Source organism: Peromyscus californicus, unplaced genomic scaffold (genome assembly GCF_007827085.1).
Source record: "Peromyscus californicus insignis strain IS unplaced genomic scaffold, ASM782708v3 Scaffold_19__1_contigs__length_69161282, whole genome shotgun sequence".
NCBI classification, from domain to species: domain Eukaryota; kingdom Metazoa; phylum Chordata; class Mammalia; order Rodentia; family Cricetidae; genus Peromyscus; species Peromyscus californicus.
The window spans coordinates 25,412,411-25,439,422 of record NW_026294491.1 but is presented as its reverse complement, the minus strand read 5'-3'; the positions used below and the strand labels follow the sequence as shown (position 1 = coordinate 25,439,422).

The 27,012-nt window shown below is 52.9% G+C and overlaps 1 protein-coding gene across 1 annotated transcript in view; it reads right to left on the bottom strand.

Moving 5' to 3' along the window:
- Positions 1-1,023: 1,023 nt before the first annotated feature.
- Positions 1,024-27,012, bottom strand: part of Adamts14 (ADAM metallopeptidase with thrombospondin type 1 motif 14) — a 76,572-nt gene continuing 50,583 nt past the window's right edge. The window contains exons 10-22 of the mRNA XM_052744894.1: positions 26,252-26,365; positions 24,574-24,722; positions 22,012-22,187; positions 18,394-18,527; positions 17,906-18,029; positions 16,607-16,687; positions 13,360-13,523; positions 9,838-10,009; positions 9,256-9,388; positions 7,400-7,607; positions 5,956-6,085; positions 5,088-5,198; positions 1,024-2,955 (exon numbers count right to left, since the gene is read on the bottom strand). Of these exons, the coding sequence (XP_052600854.1) occupies positions 2,480-2,955; positions 5,088-5,198; positions 5,956-6,085; positions 7,400-7,607; positions 9,256-9,388; positions 9,838-10,009; positions 13,360-13,523; positions 16,607-16,687; positions 17,906-18,029; positions 18,394-18,527; positions 22,012-22,187; positions 24,574-24,722; positions 26,252-26,365 (2,172 nt within the window). The 3' untranslated portion in view covers positions 1,024-2,479. The remainder of the gene's footprint in view (positions 2,956-5,087; positions 5,199-5,955; positions 6,086-7,399; positions 7,608-9,255; positions 9,389-9,837; positions 10,010-13,359; positions 13,524-16,606; positions 16,688-17,905; positions 18,030-18,393; positions 18,528-22,011; positions 22,188-24,573; positions 24,723-26,251; positions 26,366-27,012) is intronic.

Here is a 27,012-nt window from a genome sequence, read left to right as displayed (position 1 = left end):
TAACACCATCTCCCTAGGTCGGGCCTCTGAGGTGTGCACTCCCAGGCCCATGTGGCTGTCCACAAAGAGGCAGCTCTCAGGAGCAAGCATTCTGTCGAGCAGTGGAGACGGAGCTTGGCTGTGAAGCCTGCACTGTCTGAACAGGCATGGGAAATCCTTGCAGGTTAGCAGAAAAAAGGCAGGTACTCTAGGTTGGAGGTGTGTGTATGTGTGTGTGTGTGTGTGTGTTTCAGGGGGGTCTGTATAGTCTTGGCCAAGGTCCCACAAATGTCAGGGAAGAGCCAGTGTAGTAATAGATTATTGATGTCTGACACAGACACAATGTAAGATATGGATTATTCTTCCATCATCCATCCCTCCCCCACGACCCAAGCACTTCTCTCTCTTAGAAGTGCTTGGGATTAAACCCAGGGTCTCAGGCACGCGACTACACAAGCACTCTACTAACAGAAGCTGAGGCACAGATGGGTTCTTTCTCCCCGTCCCCCAACCTCTGCAGTGCTGGGGACCCAGGGACTCTCGCATGCCAGGCAGGCACTCTACCAACTGAACCGTATCCAATCCAACGGACTGGTACTTTAAAAATCAGTGAGTTGCACACCAGCCCTTCTTGCCCAATAAGATGCCACCACCCTTCCTCCTGCTTGGCACCCAGCTCCTGCTTTGATCCTTCCAGGGAAACACTGTTTCGTCACCACCTTCCAAGGAACCCACCCCTTGTAGGGTTGCAAAGGTCTGATTATTAAAAATCATCCTACCGGGGGCCCCAAAGATACCTGCCCAGCCATCTCCATCCTTGGCTTGGCAGCTTGCCCAGAGCTAGTCAGCGCCTTCGGTGACCCTTCCTAATTAGTTCTCACCTGCAATCATCTTACAGCTGCTGGGCCCACCCTGTAGAGCACTGGTTTCATTGCCCCCATACTCCAAAACAGAAACACACACACACACACACACACACACACACACACACACACACACACAGCACCACTTTTGCAGCCCCAAACAAAAACACTGAGGGCAATGTTAATAAATAAGTAACACTTTAAAAATCAGAGTCTCCAGGCTGGTCCACACGGGACTGACCCAGAGTAGTCCCAGCCACCTGCCAAGCGGGGAGCAGTCACGGGAAAAGCACGCCGAGTCCCCAGGGTCCCTGCATCCCACGAAGCTTGCAGGCCAGGGGCCTAAGGCTTCCCTTCCTCCATCTGAGGAAGGTGGACAGATGAGCACCGATGCCACTGACCCTGCCAAGTGAGGAGCTAGACCATTTCCTGAGAGCCAGAGGGCCAAGGGAGGTGAGCCGGGCTCCGTGCGCCCTCCCTACCCCAATCCAGGAGCAGCAGCTGGCATCCTGCCCAGGCCATCCACAGGGTCTGGCTGAGTGGACTCTAGGTCTTGTGACCCACCAGCCTGAACTTCTGAGCATCACACACTCTGTCCCACCTGGAGCCAGAAGGGAAGACCCCAACTGTAGCAGGAGCAGTCCTCAGCAGAGAGGGGTACAGTCTGGGAAATGACATCTCTCTGGTACCTGGTGGTCACCTTTCAGGCTGGGCCTCCTTCGAGCCCTAGGGGTGACTGAAGTTGCATTTCCTGGTCCAACCAGGGGTCAAGCCCTAGTTGGGAAACTCCTGGATGTTAAAGTTATATATCCAGGCCTCTTTCTCTGGTGGCGTGGGTGTAGGATTGGGAGGTCAGAGCCAGGCGGTGGTGGCACATGCCTTTAATCCCAGTACTTGGAAGGCAGAAGCAGGTGGATCTCCTTGAGTCTGAGGCCAGCCCGGTCTACAAAGTGAGATCCAGGACAGCTAGGGCTACACAGAGAAACCCTGTCTCAAAAAACCAAAAGCAAAAAAAAAAAAAAAAAAGGAAGGTCAGTCTATAACCTGGAGTCACCAGCAGTGACATCTACAAGGGACAGAGTGAGTCACAAAAGTGACCCCATAGCCAGCAAAGGTGAACTGATCTCTGTCCTGGAGTTATGAGCAGCCCTCAGCTGACAAGAGCCACGCCTGAGAAGAATTCCTTTCCCCTGCCTGCCTTTGAGCAAGCCCACATCCCCAGCCCTGCTTTGCCTTTGTGGGAGGGGGACTGTGCAGGTCTCCCCGGCAGTCAGAAGTCAAGGACAAGCAAGCATCTCGGACAGACCCCTGCATGAGCTTCAGCTCCCCCACCCCCACCCCTCCCAGCGGCTGTGGGAAGGGGCTTTACTGAGCCTGGAGGAACCAGATCTCAGGAGCTACTTGGAAGTGGAGCCCAAGCTCTTTTGGCTGAGGTATTTCTGGTTAGGGCAATCCCTGATCTCTCTCTTCCCCCAACCCTGTTCATGGGGTTAAGAGCATCACAGCCCCAAACAGAACATGAGGGCAAATAATTTAAAAGGAAACCTGTGCTACTTCCTGTCTCCTGTGTTTGAGTCCTCTGAGCCAAGGTCACTTGGGACCACGTGCAGAGTGTAAACGTGACCTGAGGGGTGGGTTCAAGTCACTGGGGAGGTAGCAGGAAGGCTGGTGCCTCCGTGTCCTGGTTCCTCCCTGGACTGACCTGGACCCTCAGAGGCTGGCACAGCTGTTTGGGTCCAGCCCGAAGGTGGTGGGGTGGCAGGAGAATTACCCTCCAGTGCTCTAGGACTTAGCATCTGAGGGGTGAAGGGATGCCGAGTCCCTGAGGAGAGACTGTCCACCAGCCCTGGCCGCTGTGTGGGATGGCTTTGCCGATGGTCTTCTACTCTGGTTGGCCCCCTTGTAGACTCCACCTCCTCCTGGGTGGCCTTGGGTTCTGGCAGGAGACTCCCAGGAGTGGAGGAGGCGGGGGGTGGGTCCAGGCTGGCACTGGGACCTGAGGCCTTCTTGGTGCAAGACTCACAGCACAAGCGGAGGTAGCCAGGGATGGAGCAATAGCGGTCCAGTACCTTCATCTGGCAGAAGACGGACCTGTCTCCCACACAGGGCTCCACTGCACAAACACGGAGGCAGAGGGATGCCCATCAGGAGAGGACACGATGACTTGCTCCACCAGCAATCCTTCCTCCTTCTTCTGCCCTGGCTGGAATCGCTACATAGCTCATTCCAGAGGGGTCATAGTTCCACCCAAGAGGACAGAACCCTTCCATAGGGAAGAGAAACTAAAATGTCCCCCACCCCCAGCATCAGCATCACTGGAACCTTGATGGTGAGGCTAATGGTCAGGTTCTGTGCAGACCTACTGCACCAGAACCTCTGGAGTAGGGCAGCACTGTTTTAACAAATCTTCCAACAACTTCCAGTGCGTTGGAAAACCCAAGAACTAGGGCTCTGTCTGGTTCAACCATATACTCAGTTATACATTGTCTTCATCAGGAAGCTCTGCCTGGGGAGTCTGGGCTGGGGCCTGAAAGTCTAGACACCACCAAGTATGAATCTAGAGGAAGCTGGAGCCCCCGCCTCCCCTAGCCACCCAATGATCCCTGCAGCCAATGGTCAGGCGAATGTCCAGTGAGCTCACCTGTAACCCGTAGATCAGTCTCCAGCCACTTGTCGGAGTACAAGTGGAACATTAACCCCCTACCACTAAATCTCAAGCAAGAAGATTGTGGCTGAGGTGTTCCAAAATGCTGCTAGGATTGGTCCAGGCGCAGCTCTTTAGAGAAAAAACGTGATGGCAAGAGCGCAGCTTTGGACTAATTGGTGCTCAGGACTGCTGTGATCGAGAGCAGGCTCTGGAGCAGAAACAATGGAAGCCAGTGGCCTCTAGATGGCGCCAAAGCTCCAGAGTCAGAATCAGCTTCTGCTTTGAAAGATTTGCCTCCGCCTCGTGTGTGTGTGGGGTGGGGGGGGGGGGGGGGGGAGGATGGAGGGACAAAAAGGTCAAAGGGTTGCATAGGGTCACATCTTTAACTAGAACTGAATTCTGCTCTTTCTACAGCTCATCTTGCCAGACCCCGGTTGGAGGGAGCAGAGAGAGGACTCTGGTAACCTAGGGAGGAAGTGTAGTATAGCAGGCGCAGGGCAAGTCTTTATTCACAGAGACATAAAGGAGAGACCACAGGAGGAATGAATTGCTACCCCTGTGATGAGCTCACTGCAGTGTAGGAGCATCCTCACAGCGGAGGATGCTCACTCTGATAGTTCATTCTCTCAGCTGCCCTGGGGAAGGCAGTTTGTATCTACAGCTGCAGATCCCCAAAGGGTGGATGCAGCCAGGATTTAGAATTCAGAACTCTGGGGCATGCTTTGTGGATTTCTTTTTTTTTTTTTTTTATTTATTATTATTTATACAATGTTCTGTCTGCATGTATGCCTGCAAGCCAGAAGAGGGCACCAGATCTCATTACAGATGGTTGTGAGCCACCATGTGGTTGCTGGGAATTGAACTCAGGACCTCTGGAAGAGCAGTCAGTGCTCTTAACCTCTGAGCCATCTCTCCAGCCCGCTTTGTGGATTTCTAAAACAGGACGCCCTCACAACGGTGGGACAGTACCTTGTCACCAAGCATGACCAATGTCTCTGCAGCAGAAGCCTATGTGATTTCTATTCAGTCTGGATCAAGTTTGGCCACCACAGGAATAACACCAAACTTAGAACCAAAGCTCTCAGGGTTAATGGGACGCATGTGCTGCAGGATGTCTTTCTGTATGCTGTGAATATGTGTTGCTCTGATTGGTTGACAAATAAAGCTGCATTGGCCTATGGCAGGGCAGGATGGAGCCAGGTGGGAAAATCCAAGAGAGAAAGAATGAAGAGATGCTGCTAGCTGCCGCCAGGAGAAGCAAGATGTAAAGTACTGGTAAGCCACAAGCCATATGGCAAGGTATAGATTTATAGAAATGGGTTAATTTAAGATATGAGAGCTAGCTAGCAAGAAGCCTACCATGGCCATAGCTTGAAAATAATACAAGCCTCTGTATGTTTACTTGGGTCTGAGCGGCTGCAGGATGAGGCAGGACACAGGAAAAGTTCCAACTACAATCATGGAAGAGGACATGGACCACAATGGCATCATTCATACTTTCTGAGGCCACCCAGGCAGGCAGGCACTAGGTCTGTTCCATTGTCAGGCTCCAAGCCCTGCAAGGTTGGGGGAGGGGAAGGTCCCACAGCTATGCTTACTTGTTGAAGTCCTGTTCATGGGAGTCAGGGGCCTGGATTGGGGTTCCCAGTGTCCCACTTTGGTCACAGGGTCCTGGACCTCAACCTTCACTGTAGAGTTCTGGAGAGCTCCTGTGAACAGAGACAGAGCTGTAGTATACACACACCGGTGGGCATCTCTTATCCAGAATGCTTGGGACCAGAAGCACTCCAATTCTAATAATTTCTCCTGGGATGTGGAATACTCATATAGACTTAATGAGGACTCTTGGAGATGAGACCCAAGTCTAAACATGGTGCATGGATTTCTTCTTTTTTTAGTTCATGTATTTACATTTTGTTGTGTGTGTACGAGCATGGGTATGTGTGCCCCAAGCATGTACAGAGGTCAGAGAACAGCTTGGATGAGTCAGTTCTCTACTTCCACCATGTGGCGGGAGAATCTCCAAGGAGACTGAACTCGGTCATCAGGTTTGGCAGCAGGTGCCCTTCTCCGCTAAGCCATCTTGGTGGCTCCATTCGTTTCTTACACATAAAGTGTGCAGGGAATTTTGTACAATGTTTTAAATGATTTGGGAAGTGAAATGAGGTTTGTATATCCAAGTGGAAGGGGCTGGGAAGGTCTTTTTACCCTCAAGGGTGCTGGCTAACTGGGTATTATATTTTGATCGCAACATATCCTATGCAGTCAGGCATGGAATCTTCCATCTGCGGCAGCATGCCGGCCAGCTGGCCGGCGCTCCAAAAGTTCTGGATCGGGAAGCATTTTGGATTTTGGATTAGGGATACTCAACCTGTCTTTGGACTTTCAAGGGGCCAGGATACGTGCTGCTGGTGGCCACGGCCAGAGGATTGGACTGGGCCTCCCGCACGCATCCTATCTGCTCACCTCCACAGGCAGGCAGGCTGCAGACCTGCACGGTGTCTGGCTTGACTCCCTCGCACTGCCCGAGGGCATTGGAGATGTTCCGGCACACCACCTGCCGCTGCTGGATGCCCTCTCCACAGGTGGCAGAGCACTGTACAGGAGCAGGAAGGTCAAGAGCCACAGTGCCAGGTGAGGGGGTGGGTAGGGGAGAGAGAAGAGGGGGCAGTGAACTCGGTGATGGAAAGGTCCAAGAAGGTTGCTATGCCTTCACTGGATCAGATGGGCACACAAGGCCTGTGGCCTCACCAGGACCCTGCTACCGTCATGACGGTTCTCCTGAGCCAGTATGAAGAGCACTACCCAAGCTTGGGACTCCCCAGCTCTTTCCACAACTTGAACTGTGAACACGACTCAGGAGATGTCTTCTAGGACCCCAATTCCATCGACCGCAACCTGGGTTCACCGTCTCCATCCACTCTATGCCCAAGTCTCAGCTATTTTATGTTTCACTCCGGTAGGCTCCTCTAATTCTGACTTACCATGCGACATGACCTGGGGCTTGCAGGAGCCTGGATTGTGGCACTTGCTGCCACCCTGGCTCCCTTTCCAACTCTGTGAACCAGGAGCCAGACCTTTAATAATGTTGGACTCCTTTTATCCAACGCTGATTTGCAAGGGTATGTCCTCAGGGTCTTCCTCCAAAGAGAAGCATCACTCAGGACAGAAGACAAACTGACCTCTGTGTGTAAGGCTATCAATGCCACTCACCTCCCTTCCTTGTATTTGACACACTCCTGACTGTGATAAACGGACTGAGGGGCACTGTGGGGGGCAGGGCAGGGTCCCTGGGAAAGTCCTATCACCCAAAGTGACTGGGTCACTTCTAGGCACTTCCTACAGCCTCTCCTAGCAGGATGGGGAAGAACTTGGACTGGGACCTGTGACTGTTGATCAAGACCCAAGTGTCACCGAACCAAAGGGAACCAGGGAACGCATAGCTCCTCCTCCCTTGTGCCTGTCACATCCTCTGTAACCCTTGCAGGTCCAGCTGTGGTGTGTAACACCTGTCACTGGCTTGTTTGTCTTGTTCCCTCACTGATCTGAAAGCTCCAGGAGGGTGAGAGGCCTGCCTGTCCAGTAATACTGGGCTTCCAGCCTTCCTTGAATAACATCCGGCATGCAGTTGTTGCTCAGTAAACATCTCTGGAACAGAAGGACGTGCCTTAATTTGTTCCTCTATGACATGGGGGGCATGAAGAGGTGAGAATGGAGGCATGGGTTTCCATGAAGACCCATCATGCACAGCGTGCCTGAGGGCCGCTCTCCTTCCATCTGAGAAATGTCAGCTCAACAGGTGGGCCCAGAAACTCCGCCCACGGGTATATCAGAACTCAGACTCCTCCCCTCCCCACCCACACCCACTTCTGTCCCACATGCTTCCACCCACTCTGCAAGGACCACTCACCTGGGACCAGGCTCCTGTCCGCCACTGGGCTGGGCAGGGCACACGGAGGCATGGCCTCTTGGCCTCTGGCCGGTTACCTAGGCAAGCCTTGGCTGGCATGGCCTTGCGGGTGCCGTTGGAGAGGGGCAATAGGCACTGTACTCCCCGGGTCTGCAGCCCCAGCTTCCCGCAGCTCCGGCTGCAGGCACCCCACTCTTCGGCCACCCACCTGGAGACAGACAGGACAGAGGTGAAGGGAGGTGGGACCATGGGGACACTTGCCCTTGGTGCTGCATCCCACCAGAGAAGGCACGTGCTTCAGAATGCTGCTGCCTCATCAGCCGGCCTCGGGGTGGTCCCTAGTCTCTCTTGCTGTCTCCTTGGGTAAGGGAAAGGTACCTATTTAAATCCTGGCCCCTCGAGTGTCCTTGGGCAGCCATGAACTCCACCAAGCCTCAGTTTCCCCCATCTTTTCATCGGGTTTGCTCTAGCACACCATAAGGAGTTCAGAGCTACCCTATGAAGGAACTGGACCGGATGCTGAGACTCCAGGGTGCCCGCAAACACACCAGAGCCACCCTTCTTGTGGCTGTCCCGTCTGGTGGGGACAAGAGTGTGACCAGGCTTGCTCTCAGCCCCTGCAGCTTTATAGCGGGGGTGGGGGAAGGGTCTGCAAACTTTTCAGCAGCAGAGCCAGGGCAACAGTGCAGGCATTCCGGGGGTAGAGGGAAGGGCCCCCCCCCCCCACTCCTTGTCTTTTAGCTAACAGGGGTGGGAGGCACATTCTCAAAGTCAACCCTTCTCTTTAAAGGACAAATCTTGCCATATGCCTGTAATCTCAGCACTTGGGAGGCTGAAGCAGGAGGACGGCTGAGAGTTGGAAGCCGGCCTGGGTACACACACACACACACACACACACACACACACACACACACACACACCCCAGAGACGGGAAAGGGAGAGAGAGAGTTGAAGAGGAGGGGGAGGGGAGAGGAAGGGGGGAGGCAGGTTGGGGAATAACCCCCCCATCCCCACCCCCAAATCCTAGACAGTTTGTCCCGCATGCACGCCTCATGGTCCCACTTGTAGGAAGTCCTATGAATGACAGCAGAAACTAACGGGGGCAGGCGCACAGACAGGGGGTGACACTCTGTCCTGGCCTGGGTGTGCACCAGGGGACCACAGTGGACTCATGCTGGGTATCAGTTCCCATCCCAGCCCCATCACATGTCCAGCCCTGGAGATCCCCCAGGCTCCAGGGTACCCCTGTTCCCAGCCAGGGGGCACTCCCAGGGAAGCAAGAATGTGAAGAAGACCCTTTGCAGCTTCCTACCAAGCAGCTACCCCCACCTCTCTGGGGGACCCCGGGCAGCACCACCCCAGGCTGAGGGGACCAACCTGGAGTTCTTAAGCCCAGCTCAAGTACCTCCCTTCACACTCTTCTGAATAATCCTAAGAACATGACCTTGGGCTCTGAGGATCAGCCTGTTCCTCAGGCTAGGGAATCTTAACCAGGGATTAGCCATGGGGGGGGGGGGGGGGCTGGTCCCCCCAGAGACCAGGTAGGGAGAAGGCGGTAGATAGCATTCTTGCCCGAGATAGGAACCCCCTGCCTCACCAAGAGAAAGCCCGGGCCCTATCAGTGAAAGAATGCTAGTTGGTGCAAGCCAGGTGGTACCTTCCTCTTTGGGGCAGTGGAGATTGGCAATGACGAAACCCAACAGGGATGGCTGGCCATGGAGGGTGGCCACAGTGCCAGCCGTGTGTCCCCCAAGGACCTGGCCGCAGGCTTTGTGCATGAGAAAGTGCCGGCGTAGCAACTCTAGCTACCTTCCCCGTGGGCCAGGGTGGAGAGAGGCAGGGATCCGAACACTCACGTGGGCTGGGGACACGGGTACTGGTTACATCGCCGTCGAATAGGCTTGGGCCTCTTTTTGTGGTCACACAGGTGCCGCTGCACCATGTGGTGGTCCCGGCGGCGCCGGCAGCCGTATTTGGTGAACTGGATTCCTGCAAAGGTCGGGCTGCTGTGGGCCAGCTGGAGGCCTTCTGTTCCAGGCCTCCTGCCCTGTTCTTGTCCTCGGTGGGGGGGGGGGGGGGGGGGGGGGGACGACTTTCTAGAGAGCCTCTTTCCCTCCTTGTCCCAGCACTCTGTCCTACACAAGTGACTTTCTATAGGACTCTTCCCTCTGCCAGCCCTGGTGAAGGGAGAAGTGGCCTCGGACAGCTGAAGAGACAACCCGCCCTGCAGCCTGCTCTTGCAGGCCCCGGCTCCACCCAAAGCCCTGCTCAGAAAGGCTTCCAGGCATGGGAGATCATCAAGGAGACACTGAGACAAGAACAGTGGCACCTCAGATGGAGACGCTTCTTCCTGACTCCCCCACCCAGAATCTCTGGTCTGTTCTCCCCCACCCCCCGCCGCTCCCCACAAGGAACTGTAGGACCCCCACAGCGGATACCTCCTCCACAGGTCTTGCTGCAAGGAGACCAGCTCTTGAGAGCCCACTCATAGGTGTCCGTCTCTTCCAGGAGCACGTTATTGCTGCCGATGAGGGGCAGCAGGTCCTCGTGGATGACGTACTTGTAGGCCAGGCTACCTCGGGGCTTACCCTTCACCGCCGGAGGCAGCACCTGAGTGGGGAGACAAGGAGGAGGCAGCGCAGGGCCCGAGACAGAAGCAGGTCCAGTGGGGTCCACAGGGGTCAGGAACACGCTGGGGACTAGGCAGAGGGCCTGGGACATGCCTCGGTGATATTGTAGCCTACAAACCCTCCCCATGAGGGAGTCTAATCACAGATTGACCGGGGTGGGGAGTGGGGGAATCACAGCCACCACCTGAAGCAGAAACAGCCACTGCCCACAGCCACCGGGTTCCAAAGTGAGCTCTTGGGTTTGTAATTGAGACACGATCCACAGCATGTAATCTGCCCTATTCAAGCGTGCAACCCAGCAATTGTTCAGTGCTTAGCTGGGGGCAGGCAGGACATTCACAAACTCCCATTCCCCAGAATAAGCACCTGCTATGTACCCAAGAGCAGCCAGGACCAGGCCATGAGCCATTTTCTCTCCCATAGACCTGCACCCTGAGGAGAGGAAGACCCTAGGCCCAAGTCTTTGGCATCCAAACTGTCTGACTTAAGCAGGCCACCAGTGAGCAACCTATTATTTTTAACTTTTAAAAAAAATTTATTCTTTGTGTCTTTCACATCATGCATCCCGATCCCACCCATCTCCCATCCCCTCGAATCTGCCCTCTGCCCCTGCAACCTCTCCCACCCCAAAATAAAACAATTTTTTTTTAAAAAAAAAAAAAAAAAGGAAGAGAGGGAAAATCTCGGCATGGAAGCTGCAGTGTGACACAGTGAATCACGCCGTAAACCCCTTTATCCATACATCTTTACATGCAGGCGTTAACTGCAAAGAATCTTGGTTGGGTTTGAGGCCCCTGCCTGGTCTCTGCTATGGTATTGACACTGGGTCCTCACTGGGACTCTTCCTGGACGTCCTGTTGCTGCCCTGTGTCATGGAGAGCCTATAGCCCTGGGTCTGCAGGACTCCCCCACCCAACACACACACCTGTGCTCCAGCAGATCACAGGTGGGGTGGACATTGGGGCGGGCCAATGCTTAACCCTGGTTCTGGGCCTGGGGAGTTGCAGGGTTGGCCAGCCCTCCATCTCTCCCCTGTCTTCACCAGGGTGAGCTCTCCAGCATTGCCCTGGGGAGTTCACCCCTTGCAGTGATGAGCAAGGGGCGGGGGCCGGTTCTCCAGCTTTCACATCCTCTGGGTCGGCTCTCCCACACCTACACCTTCATGGCCAGCTCTACCGTGTTGCTCAATTGAGGTGTAGGGGCCATGCTTCCAAGTGCTGCAGTTGATGAGGGACAGGGACAGCTCTCTCGCTCTTAGGATGTCAGGGCCAGCTCTCCCACCCGAGGCAGGGGAGTGGGGTGGGGGTGGATCTCTCCCCACGCATGCAGCCACATGACAGATGAGTAATGGGGACAGTGAGCAACCTTTTTAACTTTCCCTCTTTCCTCCTCCTCCTCTCCACAGCTCCCCTCACCCTCCCTACCCCCCCCCATGGGGCGTTTACCCAACCACCCCCACAGTTCCCCAGGGTTTTCTTGAGTGCGAGCAGCAGGAAATATTAGATAGAAGGATTTATTGCGGAGATAAACAGATAGAAAACACAGGATAGCCTCGAGAGGGCCTGGAACCTATTCCAAAGGGCCCCACTGTCTCTGCCCCAGGGTATTTATAGAGACGCCAAGGGGTGGAGCAAAAGACCTCCTCCCCCAGCACAGCCAAGTGCAGACCATCCCAGACACCTGCACTCAGGCCCGTGGTTCTAATCATCCTCTATGCGGACCTGCTGGGTAAAGCCACGAGAAACCTGAGAACGGGCTCCCCCCCCGCCCGCCCCCCCCGCCTCCCCCCCCCCCCCCCCCCCCCGCCTTCTTCTTGGGTCTCACATTGTCCGCATTGGCTTTGAACTCATTGTGTAGACCAGGCATGGAGGTTCACCCCTGCACTCTAGGCAAGCATTCTACCAACAGAGCGACATCTCCCCCTTTCCCTTCCTCTCTCTTTCCTCTTCCTTTTTTTAAAGACAAAGACTCATGTATAGTCCCACCTCCCAAGTGCTGGGATTACAGATGTGTGCCACCATGCCTGGTCATTTTTACTTCTTACATTTTTTTTTTTTAATTATTTGAGGGCAGGACTGGGGAAGGGGTGAACGCCATGGTGTGAGTATGAAAGTCAGAGGACAGGCTGAGGAAGTGGGTTCTCCCTCTCCACCATGTGAACCCTGGACATTGAGGTCAGGTCATCAGGCTTGGCATTGGCACCAAGTACCCTGAAGCAGGAACTATCTTGATGGCCTCTCTTCTTACTTCTGGACAATGTCCTTTAATGCACAAATGTCTCCAAGTTGATGAAGTCTAATGCTGCACATCTGTTCCTTTTGTTGCTTATCTTGTTACTGAAATTTTACCCATTTCCTTCTAAGTGTTACAGGCTACTATTCTTTTTTTGTTGTTGTTGTTTATTATTTTTTTTTTGAGACATGGTTTCTCTGTGTAGTTTTGGAGCCTGTCCTGGATCTCTCTCTGTAGATCAGGCTGGCCTCAAACTCACAGAGATCCACCTGCCTCTGCCTCCTGAGTGCTGGGATTAAAGGCGTGCACCGCCGCCACCCTCCCCCCCCCCCCCCCCCGACATCAGGCTACCACTCTTCCATTTAGGCCTTTCGTCTACCTTGAGTTGTTTGTATAGGGCATGAGGTAGGACCTCAACCTTTTATATGTGAAGGTCGTGTTGTCTCAGCATCATTGTTGAGACTATTTGTCCCCTGAGCAAACATCGGCTGGCTCCAGACACACGGGTGGCCACAAACACAAGGTGAATGGAAAGGATGCGTTAGAGGAAACTCTCGCACCAACAGCCTCAGAATTTGCCCTCCAGAACACCACTGACCACTGAGGGCAATACCAAGAACACAGCCCATCCAAGGCCCCTGTTGTCAGCTCAGGCTGATGACATGGGCACAAAGCTTTTGTAAACCAGTCTGAGGAATTACCAATTCCTGCTCCATGAGCCCTGGCGAAGGAATAGGAGAGGAAGTATGGGCAGCAATGGACCTCAGTTAGGATAAGGGCCCTGTCCCTTTCTCAGAGGCTGGCACTACCACAGTCTCTTCAGGCCAGCTGCCTTAAAGGTCCAAAAACCACCTTAATCCTCACACATATATTACCCTGCCACAGTGCACGTGGATGCTGAGGGATACTGTGAGGTCACAGGAACTAGCCCTAGCTTCACAGAGCTGCCCTTCCAGACCCCATTTCTCACCCCATGCAAAGGAACATATAACTGCTGCATTCGGCCTCCCACACACCTGGGGGAGGCCATTTTAAAATGTACGGACCAGAAAGTGGGCACAAAGGACAGGAAAGGCCACCGCAGGCAAGGAGGCTCACCAGGACGTCGATGGCTTCAGGCAGGGGCCCACTGGTCTTCAGGCTGTCCTTGGTGTCCTCTGCTGCATGCTCCCACTCCAGGCCCAACGCAGTGAAGGTCCTGGTAGAGGCCTCCTTGCCCTTGGGGCTGAGGATGAAGTTTCCAGTCACGTGGTTCTTCACCGCTGGCCAGGGGAGAGGGGCAGAGTTTTCTATTCCCCTCTACAGAGGCCCGTGACTCTGACATTCAAGGCTTTCCCAGGAGGCCCCTCCTCAGGTTCCTCGTCTACTTATCCCCCTGAGCTCTCCCATCAGGACCACCTAGAAGCCCGCCGCAAACCTGTGCTGCCTCTGGGCCCAGATGCACACCACCGATCCTGTATCACACCCGCCCCCCCCCCCCCCCGCCTTCTTCCACACTGATGAATGGCTACCTATAGTTATGACTCAGTTTCACGTTTTTCCCAAAGCCCAGCCCTCAGGGATGCTGCTGTCCCTGTAGGATCTACAGCAAAGCCCAGAGCACAGGAGAAGAAGCTAATCACAGGGAAGTCCCTTTGTCCCTGGGCAGCCTCAGTTTGCCCTTCTCGAAAGTGAGACTGATCACTGTAGCCAGCACCCAGGGTTGCTTGCCCAGGTAGATCTTACAGTAGTCCCCAACACACACACACACACACACACACACACACACACCGTCCCAGGCAATGAAAGGAACTCATGTATGTAACAGCCTCCGCAACCTGTGATGGGTACCAGTTGGCTGCCACTGTAGCCACAGAAATGACAAAGGCATGATGCTGGTGTTGGGAGATTAGGACCCAGGATAGTTCTGCCTCATCCCCCACGAGTGACTAAGAACCCAGAGAAGGCCCTGAACAGACCCCAGGCCTCAGTTTCCCCGTGGCCACTGTGTCCATGTGTTATGGCCTTTCGGGTGCCCTCAAAGCCGAAGAGTGGGAGCCACCGCAGCTGTGACAGAAAGAGACACAGCTCCAGGAAGCTTGAAGCGTCGCATATTACCGATAATAATCTACAACGATGATGATTGGGAACATTTTTTTGTGATAGCTGAGCTTGCCAAGAAACATGGCATTTCATGTTCGTGTTTGTGATGGATCAATGGAAAGCGGCAGGACTCGGTAGCCCAAGAGGCTGGAAAGGCCTCTGGGACGTGCCACGGAGATAGCCTGCATACTCTCCACGAGGGGGTCTGAGCAGAGACTGACATTGGAAAACACAGGCACCCCCTGAAGCAGAAGCAGTCGCTGCCCGCAGCTGCCAGGCTGGGTTCCAAACTGAGCTCTTGGGTTTGCAACTGAGATGCAAATCCACACCGTGTCATTCACCCTATTAAAGTGTGCAACCCAGGGATGGTTGAACACACTCAATCATCATCACTGTGTAAGCTCAGAAGACTTCCGCCACCCCAAAAGAACCCCAGCACACATAAGCATTCATCCCACCTCTCCCACACACAGGCCCGACCACCACGGGTCTATGGGATGTTTTTATAGAGGAATCTCTTTTGGATATGCTTATTTCTTTGACTGCCAATTTCATTTCAGTAAAAACCAAACCAAACCAAATAAAAACATCTTTCATATTGCATTAATGTCTTAACAGGAACTTTAAAAATTGAAAAAAAAAGTTTGTTATTATCGGTGAGGGGAGCATGCGTGATGACCTACGTGTGGGGGTTCAAAGGTCAACTTTGTGGCGTCAGTTTTCTTCCACCTTTTAGCATGGTTTTCAGGGATCAAACTCAGCTTGTGTGGCAAGAGCCTTTACCTGTGGAGCCATCTTAGTGGCTCTTAACTTGGATGTTTATTTTATTCTATTTTGAGAGAGGATCTCACTATGTACTCCTGGCTAGCCTGGAGTTTGCTATGTAAAGCAGGCTGGCCTTGAACTCACAGAGATCCGTCTGCTTCTGTCTTCCGGGGATTGGGATAAAAGGTGTGCATCACTACCAACACTAAGTCTGGCCTTGACTTTTCAAGTTTAATCTGTTGGGGGGTTCTAGTTTGTGTGTGTGTGTGTGTGTGTGTGTGTGTGTGTGTGTGTGTGTGTGTGTACATGCACGCGTTTTTCATATATGTACATGTTTGTGTATGTGTGTATAGGTGTGTGTGGTGTAACGTGGAGGGCAGGAATCTTCATCACAGTCTTCCTCAATCACTCTACCATATTCATCTCTTTACTTATTTTTGAGACAGGGTCTCTAGATGAACACGAGGCTCAGAAATTTAGCTGGGTCCGGCTCCAAGGATCTTTGGCGACGACTGCTCGAATGCTATGATTATAGGCACACACGGCTACGCTGGCTTTGATGTGGGTCCTGGGGGGCCAAGCCCAGGTCCTCGTGCGTACATGACAAACACTCTGCCCACTGAGCCATCTTCCCAGCCTCCGGGGATCTAATCTTCCATGTGTCTTGGCTTCGGGTTTGTATAACCATTACACCTTGTTTAGTAACTGTTTAAACAGCATTAGAATAGGGACACAGGGCCCATACGGTGGACTGCAGAAATGGTTGTCCACTCCTCTTAGCCCTGTGATTTTACCACTTCCTCCATGAGGAAACACGGAGTGTGTTTCTAACCACTGAACCCAGGACTTTGGCCACATGACTTGCGTCGATGCAATGTCAGGAAACAGTGTGGAGGCTTGCAGAGAGCTTCCACCCTGGGGGCCCCACCTCCTCTTGCTACTGCAGATGGCCACGGCACAAATGTCCAATGGATATCCCCGGATTTGCTTGTTGGGGTCAATCATGGCTCAGCCGACCTGCCGATACCATCTCCACACTTCCTAGGCCAAGTAGCTCCCAACCGACCCACCAGCTGCCAGTGTTTACCTGTCGGGGTTCAGGCACCCAGTAGAAGAACCACCCAGCGGAGCCAGCCATGGCCATGGCCACAGAACCGAGAGCCTGTAACAACTGTTGCTTCTCACCCTTACATTCTCGGTGGTGTGCCATGAAGCAGGAGTTGCCTGAGTCTTCTGTGAACCTGACTTTTCTTTAAAAGCCGTCTGCTCACATAAGAAATTCAAACAGTAGTTGTTCTTCGTGGGAAGAAGCCAGCCCTGAGGGATGGGCGTGTTTACTACATTCCCCTTTAGCCCTTCAGGAATTTGAGCTATGGGACAGTTGATCCATTCAGCATCAATTTAAAAATTAAAAAGGGTTGTCCGCCTTTATCTAAGTCTGTGAGGTCCCACCTGCTCTCTGGGACCCGCCCTGTCCTCCCCCATACTCGGCACTCACCAATGCGGTGGGGCGCCTTCTCCAGCAACTCGATCTGAATGTGCCTGGCACCTGCCGGGATCTGGACCTGTTTGAGAGCGGCTGCCACCCAGGGGCATCCAGAAAAGCAAAGAGAGTCCTGAGAGGGTGGCTCCCTGCTCGGCACCCCACCCACCTCACCCCGCTCCACCGGGAACACTAGAACTTCTCAATCGTGGAAACTTTCAGAACAAGGAAACATCCTTGGCTGGAAATTAGGGGAGGGCACATGAGATGCTGTGGCTCCAAGCGCCCTCTAAGGGTCACTCCTGTGTGCACGGATGTCTGCACAGGTAAGTTGCTTTTATTTCCCATTCACGGCCTCCTTTTCTGCTTTCTTTTCTAATCCTCCCTTCCTCTCTTTGCTCCCTAAGTGACTGCAGGGATGCAGATGACACAAGCCGTGAAGACCCTACATGGCTCTCTTGGGCCGACCCAAGGCTTGGAAACAAGCCTCTCTTGGTCACCAGCCTTCCCCTGCTTCAAAGGGCGAGGCAAAGCTGTAAACTCCTCCAAGAGGACCAGACTTACTCCACTCAGACGCATAAAGGAGTACTGGTCCTCTTCTCGAGAGAGTTTGGTAAGGATGGAGGTGGAAATGAAAGAACTCAGGGTACCAGGAACTCAAAGCAGAAAACGTCCCAGAATTTGTTTTTCAAATGAGAATAGAAAATAAGCAGTCCAGTCATGGCCATGCCGTTAATACTGTCTGGCTCCTCACTCCTACCAAAAGGTCCAGGGTCAAAGAGATGGCTGTGTTAACATTCTGATCCTGCCCTTTGGTGCCACCCTGTGTCCTGACTTAAAAAGTCTCTTTTAAAGGGAAAACTCCATCTATTTCCCACCTCCCCTCTTTCTCTCTGTCTGTCTCCCTCTTTTTGCCTCTCTGCCTCTTTATCTCTCTATTATAATAAACTCTCCATGTGGATGCAGTCTGGGTTGTGTATTACTGGCGTGCATCTGCCCAGCATGTTTTCCTGCACTGGCGAGATACCCTTGGGGTCCCCCTTCCCAAATGCACACATAATAATAAATCATAACAGGCTGAGTATATGTCCTCCCATGTTACCTAACCAAAAAAATAAATAAATACATAAATAAATAAATAAAAAGAAAAGAAGAGAAAAAGAAAAAGAAAAAACTTTTTGAGATTCTGGGCTCCGAGTCTATGCTAGCATGCCAGAAGAGAAGGGACCAACCACATGCAGCCTGAGAAGGTCAGCAGACAGCTTCCAGAACCCTCCCCTCCCCAGCGCTGGTCAAGGAGCCAGCCATGCTTACCTGCCTGCTTGGAGGCCTTCCCCAGCGTCCCCTTCACGGTCCTGCAGTGAGAGTTGTCTCCTCCGCAGACACCGCATCTGTCATCCGCCTTCATGGATCCCACTTCTTTGTCACAACCAAAGGGCTGGGGGCGGAGGTGAGGTCAGTAGAAGGAGGCTCCCCTGCCTCCACCTCGAAGGCCCCCTGGCTCCCTCCTGAGACCCCTGGCCCTGGCCAAAGGGGGAACCCTGGCACATGAGAACTCCCCCAACATTCACCCTGTGACCCAGGTGAAGTCTTCACCCAGTGTGGTAATTAATGAGGTCTCAAATCACCTCTTTTGCCTAATGGTGTAGGACAGAAAGGGACCCCTCTGCAGCAGCCCTAGCCGTCCTTAAGTGTGGCAGGTGAGCCATACCTATCATCCGGGGAACCAAAACATGGCAGGGCAGCCAGCCCTCCAGGCCCCGTGAGCCAGCAGAGCATAAACAGCTGGCGGGGGTACCCACCACACACTCGCCGCGTGCACAGACACTGTACGGGTCCCGGTAGCTGCAGCGCGTTCCATCATGGACCACTTGGTTCATAAATACCACATCTCCAGTGTCTGCAGACTGGCAAATGAGCTCACATTTCTGAGCATCTGTGAGGAGAGAGACACTGCTAAGCCCCACTGGGCTGGCAGAAAGTGGGATGGTTCAGGACGCCGTCAGCATGTGGTTCAGCCAAGGAGTCAAGGGCCAGCTCCGGGGCAGTGGTAGGAGCTCTGTCTGAGGGATTGGGTTAAGAGCCTTGCTGTGGCATTCATGGATTGGTCTTGTGACCTGAGACAAATGTCTCCAGACTTTGAGCCTCAGTTCCCTTATTTTCACGACTGCTGATCAGTTAAAATATATTATCAGTTGACCGAGAAAAATCGATCGACAAACTACCAATCGTAAGCCAACACCTAGGGCTAGAGAAACAGCTCAGTGGTTAAGAATGCTTGCTGCTCTTCCAGCGGACTTGAGTTCAAGTCTCAGCACCCAGGAGGGGCCGCTAACAACCAACTGTGATTCAAGCTCCAGGAGATCTGACACCTTCTGGTCTCTGTGGGTACCTGCATGCACATTTGCTCTCATGAGTGTGTGCACACACAACTAAAAATAAATCACTCACACACACACACACACACACACACACACACACACACACATACACACATATATGAACCAACCTAACAGATGCTCACTGGATACCAGATCCTCCCAAAGCCCTTTCACTCCTTTGAGAAAAAATAGTAAATGCTTGTCATGATGACTTGATTCATCTCATTTCAACATCTGTGTGAGGAAGGTTCTAGCATTATGGGACGTACCCAATGATTTTAATTAGGGTCACCTATGTGAACATCAGTGAGGGGTTACTTAGAAGAGCATGGACAACTTACAGTTTTACACACACACACACACACACACACACACACACACACACACACACACGAGAAGATAACCTTAGTGTTTGCTCAGGAGCTATCACTTTGGGTTTGTATGTATGTGTGTGTGTGTGTTGTATGCACATGTATGAATGTATAAGCGTGTGGAGGCCAGAGGTGGATGGGCATTGGGTATCTTCCTCAATCATTCACTATCTAATAACGAGAGACAGAGTCTCTTATGGAACCTGAGATTCACTGATTTGGCTGGGATCGGTCTGTCCCTGCCCATGCCCACCAGTACTGGGATTATAGATGTGTGCCACTGTGCCCAGCTTTTATGTGGGTCCCGGGGATCCAAACTCAGGTCCTCATGATTATGAGCCCTTTATTTACAGAGTAACTTCCTAGTCCCTACCTTGTTCTTTGAGGCAGGGTCTCTCATTGGATCTGGAGTGTGTTAGCTGGCTAGTAAACCCCAGAAACTCAACTTTCTCTGTCTCTCTTGTGATGGGATTACAAGTATATGCCACTGTGCCTAGATTGATCTGTTTTAAACAAATTTAAAGGCTTATTTTTAATTTTTTATGTATATAGGTATTTTTGCCTGCATGTATATCTGTGAACCATGTGTGTGCAGTGCCCATGGAGGCCAGAAGAGGGCGTCAGATCCCCCGGAACTGGAGTTACAGACTGATGTTAGCCATCACGTGGTGCTGGGAATCAAACCGGAGTCCTCTGGAAGAGCAGTTGGTGTTCTCAACCTCTGAGCCCTCTCTACAGCCCCAGACTTATCTTTTTATATGGAATCACTCAACTTCACATATTTGCAGGGTGAACGCTTTACAACTACATTACCTTCTCGGCTCTCCCACCCCCAGCGGTACTGGGAATCAAACCTAGGGTCTCATGCATGCTAAGCAAGTGCTCTGCCACTGAGCCACACCCCAGCCCGGGCTCTACCACCACAGAAGAAACACAGGACTAGAGGCTGAGTAATTTGCTTAAGGCCACACATGGAGTGGTTCAGCCAAGCTTCTAACTGCAAAGTCACTTGGGTCTCACAGCTGGGCACACCAGTAGGAGAACTGTATGTCCCAAAATGAAATGTTCCCTTCTCTCTCCCGGCTGATAATGTCCTAAAAAGGAAGTTGCAGCGAACATATAAACACCCGCTGTGTTTCTTAGAAAAAGTGAGGTTGGGGGCTTAGCTCACTTCCTGGAATTGGTCTAAAGTCCTGGGAAGGCCTGAGGTCCAGCTGTCCCTTGACCTTCTTGCCCTGCCTGCCCAGGCCTCTCTGCTTCTTTGCCTTCCCAGTGGACCTGCAAAGCACTCAAAGCCAGCCCTTGCCGAAGCCCATCCTGAGGAGCCCTGCAGTGTCTGCTCCTCTCTCCAAGCTCCCGAGGCACCAGGTCACTTCTTGCTTCCCCTCACACAGGACTCCCGTTTGAAGTTACAACATCTAAGGCCACTTTAGAGAGCCTGCTTGAGAGTCAGATTCCTGACGGGGTCTGAGTCTGAGAGCTTTACCTCCAGATGAGAAGCAGGGTCCTTCCAGTGGACCCGGCAGCCAGGTGTCTGGGCAGCTGACAGAGGCAAAGGAGTGGTGAGCTCCCCAGAGTGGGAGGAATCCAAGCAGAAGGAAGCTCTTGCCCACTCCTGCAAGGGCACTGCTGGGAAGTCTGGGACTGGCAGGACTTCAGAAAGTCCCTTGCAACCTGAGGAATCTGGCACAAGCCGGAGCCCGGGAGCTTAGGGTGCTGAGGTCAATTTGGGCTTGGGAAGCCACTGTTCTCACAGGAGCTGCCTGGGGTCCAAGAGGTGGGAATCACTGCAGCAGCAAAGCCCTTCCAGCTTCAGGCCAGAAGAGCCAGGCAGCCTGGCCATTCCTGGTCTAATGCTGCAGTAGGAGCTCTCACTGGGCATCCATGAAATGACTGGGTGTTGGCTTTAGTGTGGTCCTAGCATCAGACCTTCCAAGTCCTAAGGCCTGTGCCTACCCTAGGGCAGCCTGGGGTGGAGGAACATGAGGATCCCCCAGGTTCCCATCCTCCTGCCTTTCAAATGACCTTCAGCAACTGCCAAAGGGATGCCTGACCCATGACACCTAGAAGCCGGCCTGTAGTGGGTTGAAGCTCTTCTGGACACGGTACTATACCCCTAAACTCCAAGAAGTGAACTAAGCCTTTGCTTCTCTCTCTCTCTCTCTCTCTCTTTCCCTCCCTTCCTCCCTCCCTCCCTCTCATTTGTTGAGACAGTGTCTCACTATATATCTCTGACTGGCTTAGAACTCACCTTATAGACCAGGCTGGCCTTCAACTCACAGAGATCTGCCTGCCTCTGACTCCTGAGTGCTAAGATTAAAGGTGTGCACCACCACGTCTGGCTAACTTAAATGTTCTCTGTAGTCTCCTTTCTAGGGCAGGTGCCTTTTTATACAGGGAATGAAAAACATCTGAATGACACCTGCTATCAGCATTCCCGGAGAGGAGTCCCCGCCTCCGCAAGCTGCTTGCCTTATATGCGCACCAACCAGGGATGGCCTCAATGGTGATGGTGACTCCAAAAGTATGGGGCACACAGGCCTACCCAAAGGACTTGAGTGAGTCTGCCCACCAGCTCCCTGTGGCAACCCCAGGTCCTCGTGCCTCCAGAGGTGGGCGAATGGGAACGGGCACATGCTCAAGAGCCGGGCAGAGCAGGGCCACTCACCATCCTCAGGCTCATAGGGCAGCCAGCTGTGCTTGGCATTCTGGTGGACATAGTAGGAGTTGCGCTTGGCACACTGCTGGGCCCGGAAGTCCTCGTAGGGCCCAGGACAGTCCTCACTGTTGCAGATCTGGTACTCAAACATGGGCCCGGTGCATGGGCGGCCTCCGTAGGCTGGACTGCAGTGGCAGAGAGACCAGGTGATCCGGCTGGCCGGGAAGGCTGGGAAGAGGGAAGCTTCCTACATGAGACCTGGGACCGCTCAGTCCGACAGTAGCTGCGGGAGACCGCCACTGGCTTATCAGCTCAGCGGTGACCTGCCGTGTTGGGTCTGCTGAACCCGCGACCTTCTGAACCGACTTTCTCCTCCTTTCCTTCTTTTCTTTCTGAGACAGGGTCTCCTATAACTCGGGCTGGCTTGGACTATGTAGCTGAGGATGGCTTTGACCTTTGGATTGTCTAGCCGCCACCTCCTGAGTGTTGGGATTACAGGTGTTTGCCGTCATACCCAATTTATACGATGCTAGGGATTGAACCCAGGGCCGCACGCTGGCCAAGCACTCCACCAAGGGAGCTACAACACTGCCCTCTCCAGATCCCTTTCCTCCCTATTTTACCTGTAGGAAGAGAGCTAGCTCCTATCTCCCTGTGGGGGGAGGAGGGGGGGTCTCAGGCGACAGAATGACAGACACGGGCTGGCTAGCCCTCTCCGCCAGTGAGTCATCAGCCTTCCTTATTCTTTTAATCCCTCCAGTCCTTATGCAGACTGCGTAGACGCTCAGTCCAGGACAAGGAGTTCTCCCCATCCACTTCCGTTTCATAGCATGATAGACGAAGGAGCAGCCAAAGAGACTTGGATTTTGAACCAGAAGAGCTGATATCCTAGTCCCGACCCTGTGGCCTTGGCTCACTCACACTTGGCTTTGCTGTGCCTTGATTTCCCCCTTGAAACATTGGGGCCATCATAACTCACCTCCTGTCATGACAAAACGGAGACTCGGCCCTGCTCCGAGACACTAGGAGAACTCCAGGCTTACCACATGAGCACATAGCATCCTGCATACAGTGCTCAGAACACTTCCTAAAGACAGCAGCGGTTGCCTCTGGAGTACTTAACCCTCACTCCAGTGATGACCACACATATTATTCAATGTAAGCCGCATAAGACAAAAAGCTATTACTACAGGAAAGTTAATAAACGGTAACTCTGAACAAGGGCATAACTTGCTGGCAAAGACAAGGTACTTTATCTGAATAGACACCACTATGCCTTCCTACCACCTTGGCTGTGGGACAACAGAGAAGAACTGCAAGGTAGACCATGGTGATTATCCTTCCTATAAGGTCAGCATGGTTAACAGACACTGGTTGCTCGGGTAGCGGTGAGCCGCCAATCCTTGTAGGTAGACAGTGCATCACCCATAACCACTATTTCTTTTTTTTTCTTTCTGCATGTACGCGAGTGTGTGGTGTGCACGTGAGTATGCATGGTTACAAGTATATGGATGTATACATGTGCGCATGGTGGCCCAAAGCTGACATTGGGCATCCGCCTCACTTTCCACTGTATTCATTGAGATAGGATCTCATGTTGAAACTGGAGCTCACTGGTTCTGGCTAGTCCTCCCAGCCAGTTAGCCCTGAGGGATCGATCCTGCATCCCCATCTCTCAAGTGCTAGGATGATGAGCAGCCATCACACTTGCCCAACTTTTATGTAGGTTTTAGGGAATCTGAACTCCAGTTTAGCTTGCATGACAAGCACTTTATCTGTTGGATTATGGACTTTGTACCTCTGGATTATGAAGACTGCTTCTAAGGGCTCTGGACGTACTGGGGTCCTGTGACCTATTATTATGACTGTTCATTATGTCACTTGGTGCAAGGAGGGCCTGAGCCAGGCCCTGTGGAAGTCCCTAGACCAGTGAACTCACGGCAGCTTCACTCAGTTTACCCATTCCTCATTAGGACATCCTAAGCAAGCAGTTTCATCCTCGGAGATGAGAAGTGTGGGGAGCTGGGGCTAGGACGTTCCACAGCTGTGAAGTAGGGGAGGGGATCCTACCCAGATGACAAAAAGAGACAGACAAGTATCTCCCAGAACACTGAGGTGGGGAATGGAGACGTTGGTATTAAACAGAAGTTTAAAAAAAAAAAAAGGAAAGGAAAGTTTGTGTATGTGGCAGAAAGCAAATTTGATAGCGTGTAATACATTGAAACTAGTGTTTACTCAAAGTTTGGCCAAAAGATTGAGGTGGTGGGAGGTCTTGAGGACCTAGCAGAGTCCTGGGCCCACCCAGTCTCTCTGGGGATGCCTCTGGATATGACAACTTGAAACACTGTCTCAGGCACATCTCTGGAAGTCAGACCCGGTGGCTCACTAGTAAATGCAGGTAGGAGAGACCTGCCTTGCTCCAACATTCTGGGTTCTTATCCAGGGAACACGTGACTGTCTGTAGGGGTCACTGTCCTGTACCCTCTCTACAACCTTCCCCTCTGAGTGTCTCTCCTCTGGGCAGGTGGTATCTCCTGCCCTGCCCACCTCAACCCAGGCCACTGCACTCACGGAGGGTTGTCGCAGCTCCGGCTTCGGGATCTCACTCCACCTCCGCATGACCGAGAACATGAACCAAACTTGGTCCAGGAACTCCAGCCTCCGTCCTGGCCGTAGGTTTGCTCTGGTGACTTCCAGATACAGTGACCTTTGAAGCACCACTGGGGTAGAGCAGAGGGCATGTGGTCACCTTGGGCCACCACAGTGGAGCCTGCAGCAAGGGTGTTCCTTGGGGCACACAGCATAGCTGATAGAGACCGGGGCAAGCCCAGAGAGAGCCATTTACAGATTAGCCTGGAGAATGAACTGGACAGGACCCCAGTCCTACTGGAATATGGGTAGCTGAGCTACCTCAGACAAAAGCCATCTTTCTTCAATGCCCTGCTGGTAACAGCACCGCGCAGTCAACAGCAGCACACACAGCCCTCCAGAAACAGCCAACATTTATTCCTCAATGAGATTTGTGAAGACAATGAATGGGCCGCTAGTTCATGCATCACCCTGTCTGGTGTGGGCGGGGCTGAGAGGGAGGGAAAGATAACTGTCTCATCCTGTCTGAAGCTCACCTGTACCCTGAAATGTCCCCCCGAGGGACCATAAACATGCACGAGCCAAGTCTGTGGCCTGTAGCCAAGGGATAGATGCAGGGAATCTGAAGAGCCCGGGTTTGAATCCCAGCTCAGCTGTTACGAGACGTGTGAGGCCTCTTCACTTTACTGGACCTCGGTTTGCTCATTGGTTAAACTGCTCTAAGAACTGCAGGCACAGGGCTGGGTACTCAGACAAGCCTAAGGTGATGCTCTTCTAGTTTATCACGGGGTATTGGGAAAAATACAGCATTTTCTGGATGCCTCTCAAGAGATGAACTGCTCATCTTGGAGTCCCCTAGTGGGACTTAACCTAGACACCCGAGCTTCAACCTGAACAGTTCAGTCAATCTTTTAGGGTCCTAAGATGTTTAGAGTGAGGGGCGACTTACACCCCACAGGAGCCACTCATCTGGAGTGTACAATTCAACGTCTTCATAATCCAGAGGTGCACATCCTTCACCACAGCCAAACTTTAGAACGGTTTCACCACCGCCCCCAAAACTCCTCTGCACCCCTCTGTGGTCACCTCCTAGTCCGGGAGTGGGATTTTTAAAGCTCTTGAGAAGATTGCAAAGTGTAGCCAAGGTGGAGATCCACTGGCTAACCGCATGCAGGGCTGGGACCGAGAAGGATATGGAACTTTAAATAAGGCTGCTTAGGGCTCTCAAACTGGCCAGGGAATTCTCGGCACCATGCAGGTCCATGGAAGCAAACATGTGAAGGGCAGATTGCAGAAGAGGAAAAAGAGATGTGGTGTGAGGAAGAGGCAGCCAGGGAGCGGGAAGGAGGTGGGACAGCTGGAGTCCCCCCTTTATCCCTCTCCATTAACCACTCACCTTGCAGCCTGACCCTTTCCTTAACCCATCTCGGGTTCGGTCATCTCAAGCCTGCTGTAGCTCAAGGGACCAGGCTACCCCAGGCTGACCACAGAGACCACGTGAGAAAGAGCAATGCAAAAGTGTGGGGGTCATGAGAAGACTCTAGGCATGGGTACCATCCACGACACATAGAAGCAGGGCTCCGGCACTTACACCCACGCCAGGGATGGATGGTCTGCGCTTTAGGAGGGCTACTTCCTCCACACAGCCCCACACAGGTACCTTGCCCGGTGCGCACTCCGTCCCATCCAGTGGGGGCCCCTTCTTGGTCTTGCAGAAGTATGGGTTGTCGGGATGGCTGCACCACAGCTGCTTGCAGGGCTCGAAGGTCCTGAACTGTGAGGCAGGGGGATGAGGTAGGTAGTGACAGAGAGAAAAGAAGGCATGGTGGATGCTGAGACCCAAGACGCTACAAGGTAGCCAGAACCTCGTATACTATAAAACTCCACTCAACCCTAAATGCCAATGGCTCCTGGGCCTCCTCTGTGCCCCCCTGCAGTCTGAAAAGGGGTCCTTCATAGTGCACATGCTTTGTCCTCTCGCCAACCTTCACAGAAGCCACATGGAGACTCCACAGAGGTCTGGGCCCACGATGCCCCTGATCCTTGTGGAGTGTGGCAGATCTTGAGGGGACCCACATGAAGTTGAAACTTTCCCATCTCTGTCTAATATGGACACCCAGTGAGGTCAGAGGTCAGTCATCTTGTGCTCTACACTGGAAGGATACCCCCCAATTTCATCACTACTTTCTTAGCAGCTCCCCTAAGGCAGACAGGCATCCCACAAAGACGGCACTTGGGCACTGGAGTCCACACCCTGCTCTTCAGCCCCAAGGCAGTATTGTGTCAAGCTACATGTCCCAGCATGGACCAGAGAGTGGGGAAAATAACCCGGCAAGGGTTCCAGGCTACACAGAGCAGCCTATCCTGCAGAATGGAGGGGAGGGAGGCTTCATTCTCTGGGTGTAGATACAAAGTACTAGG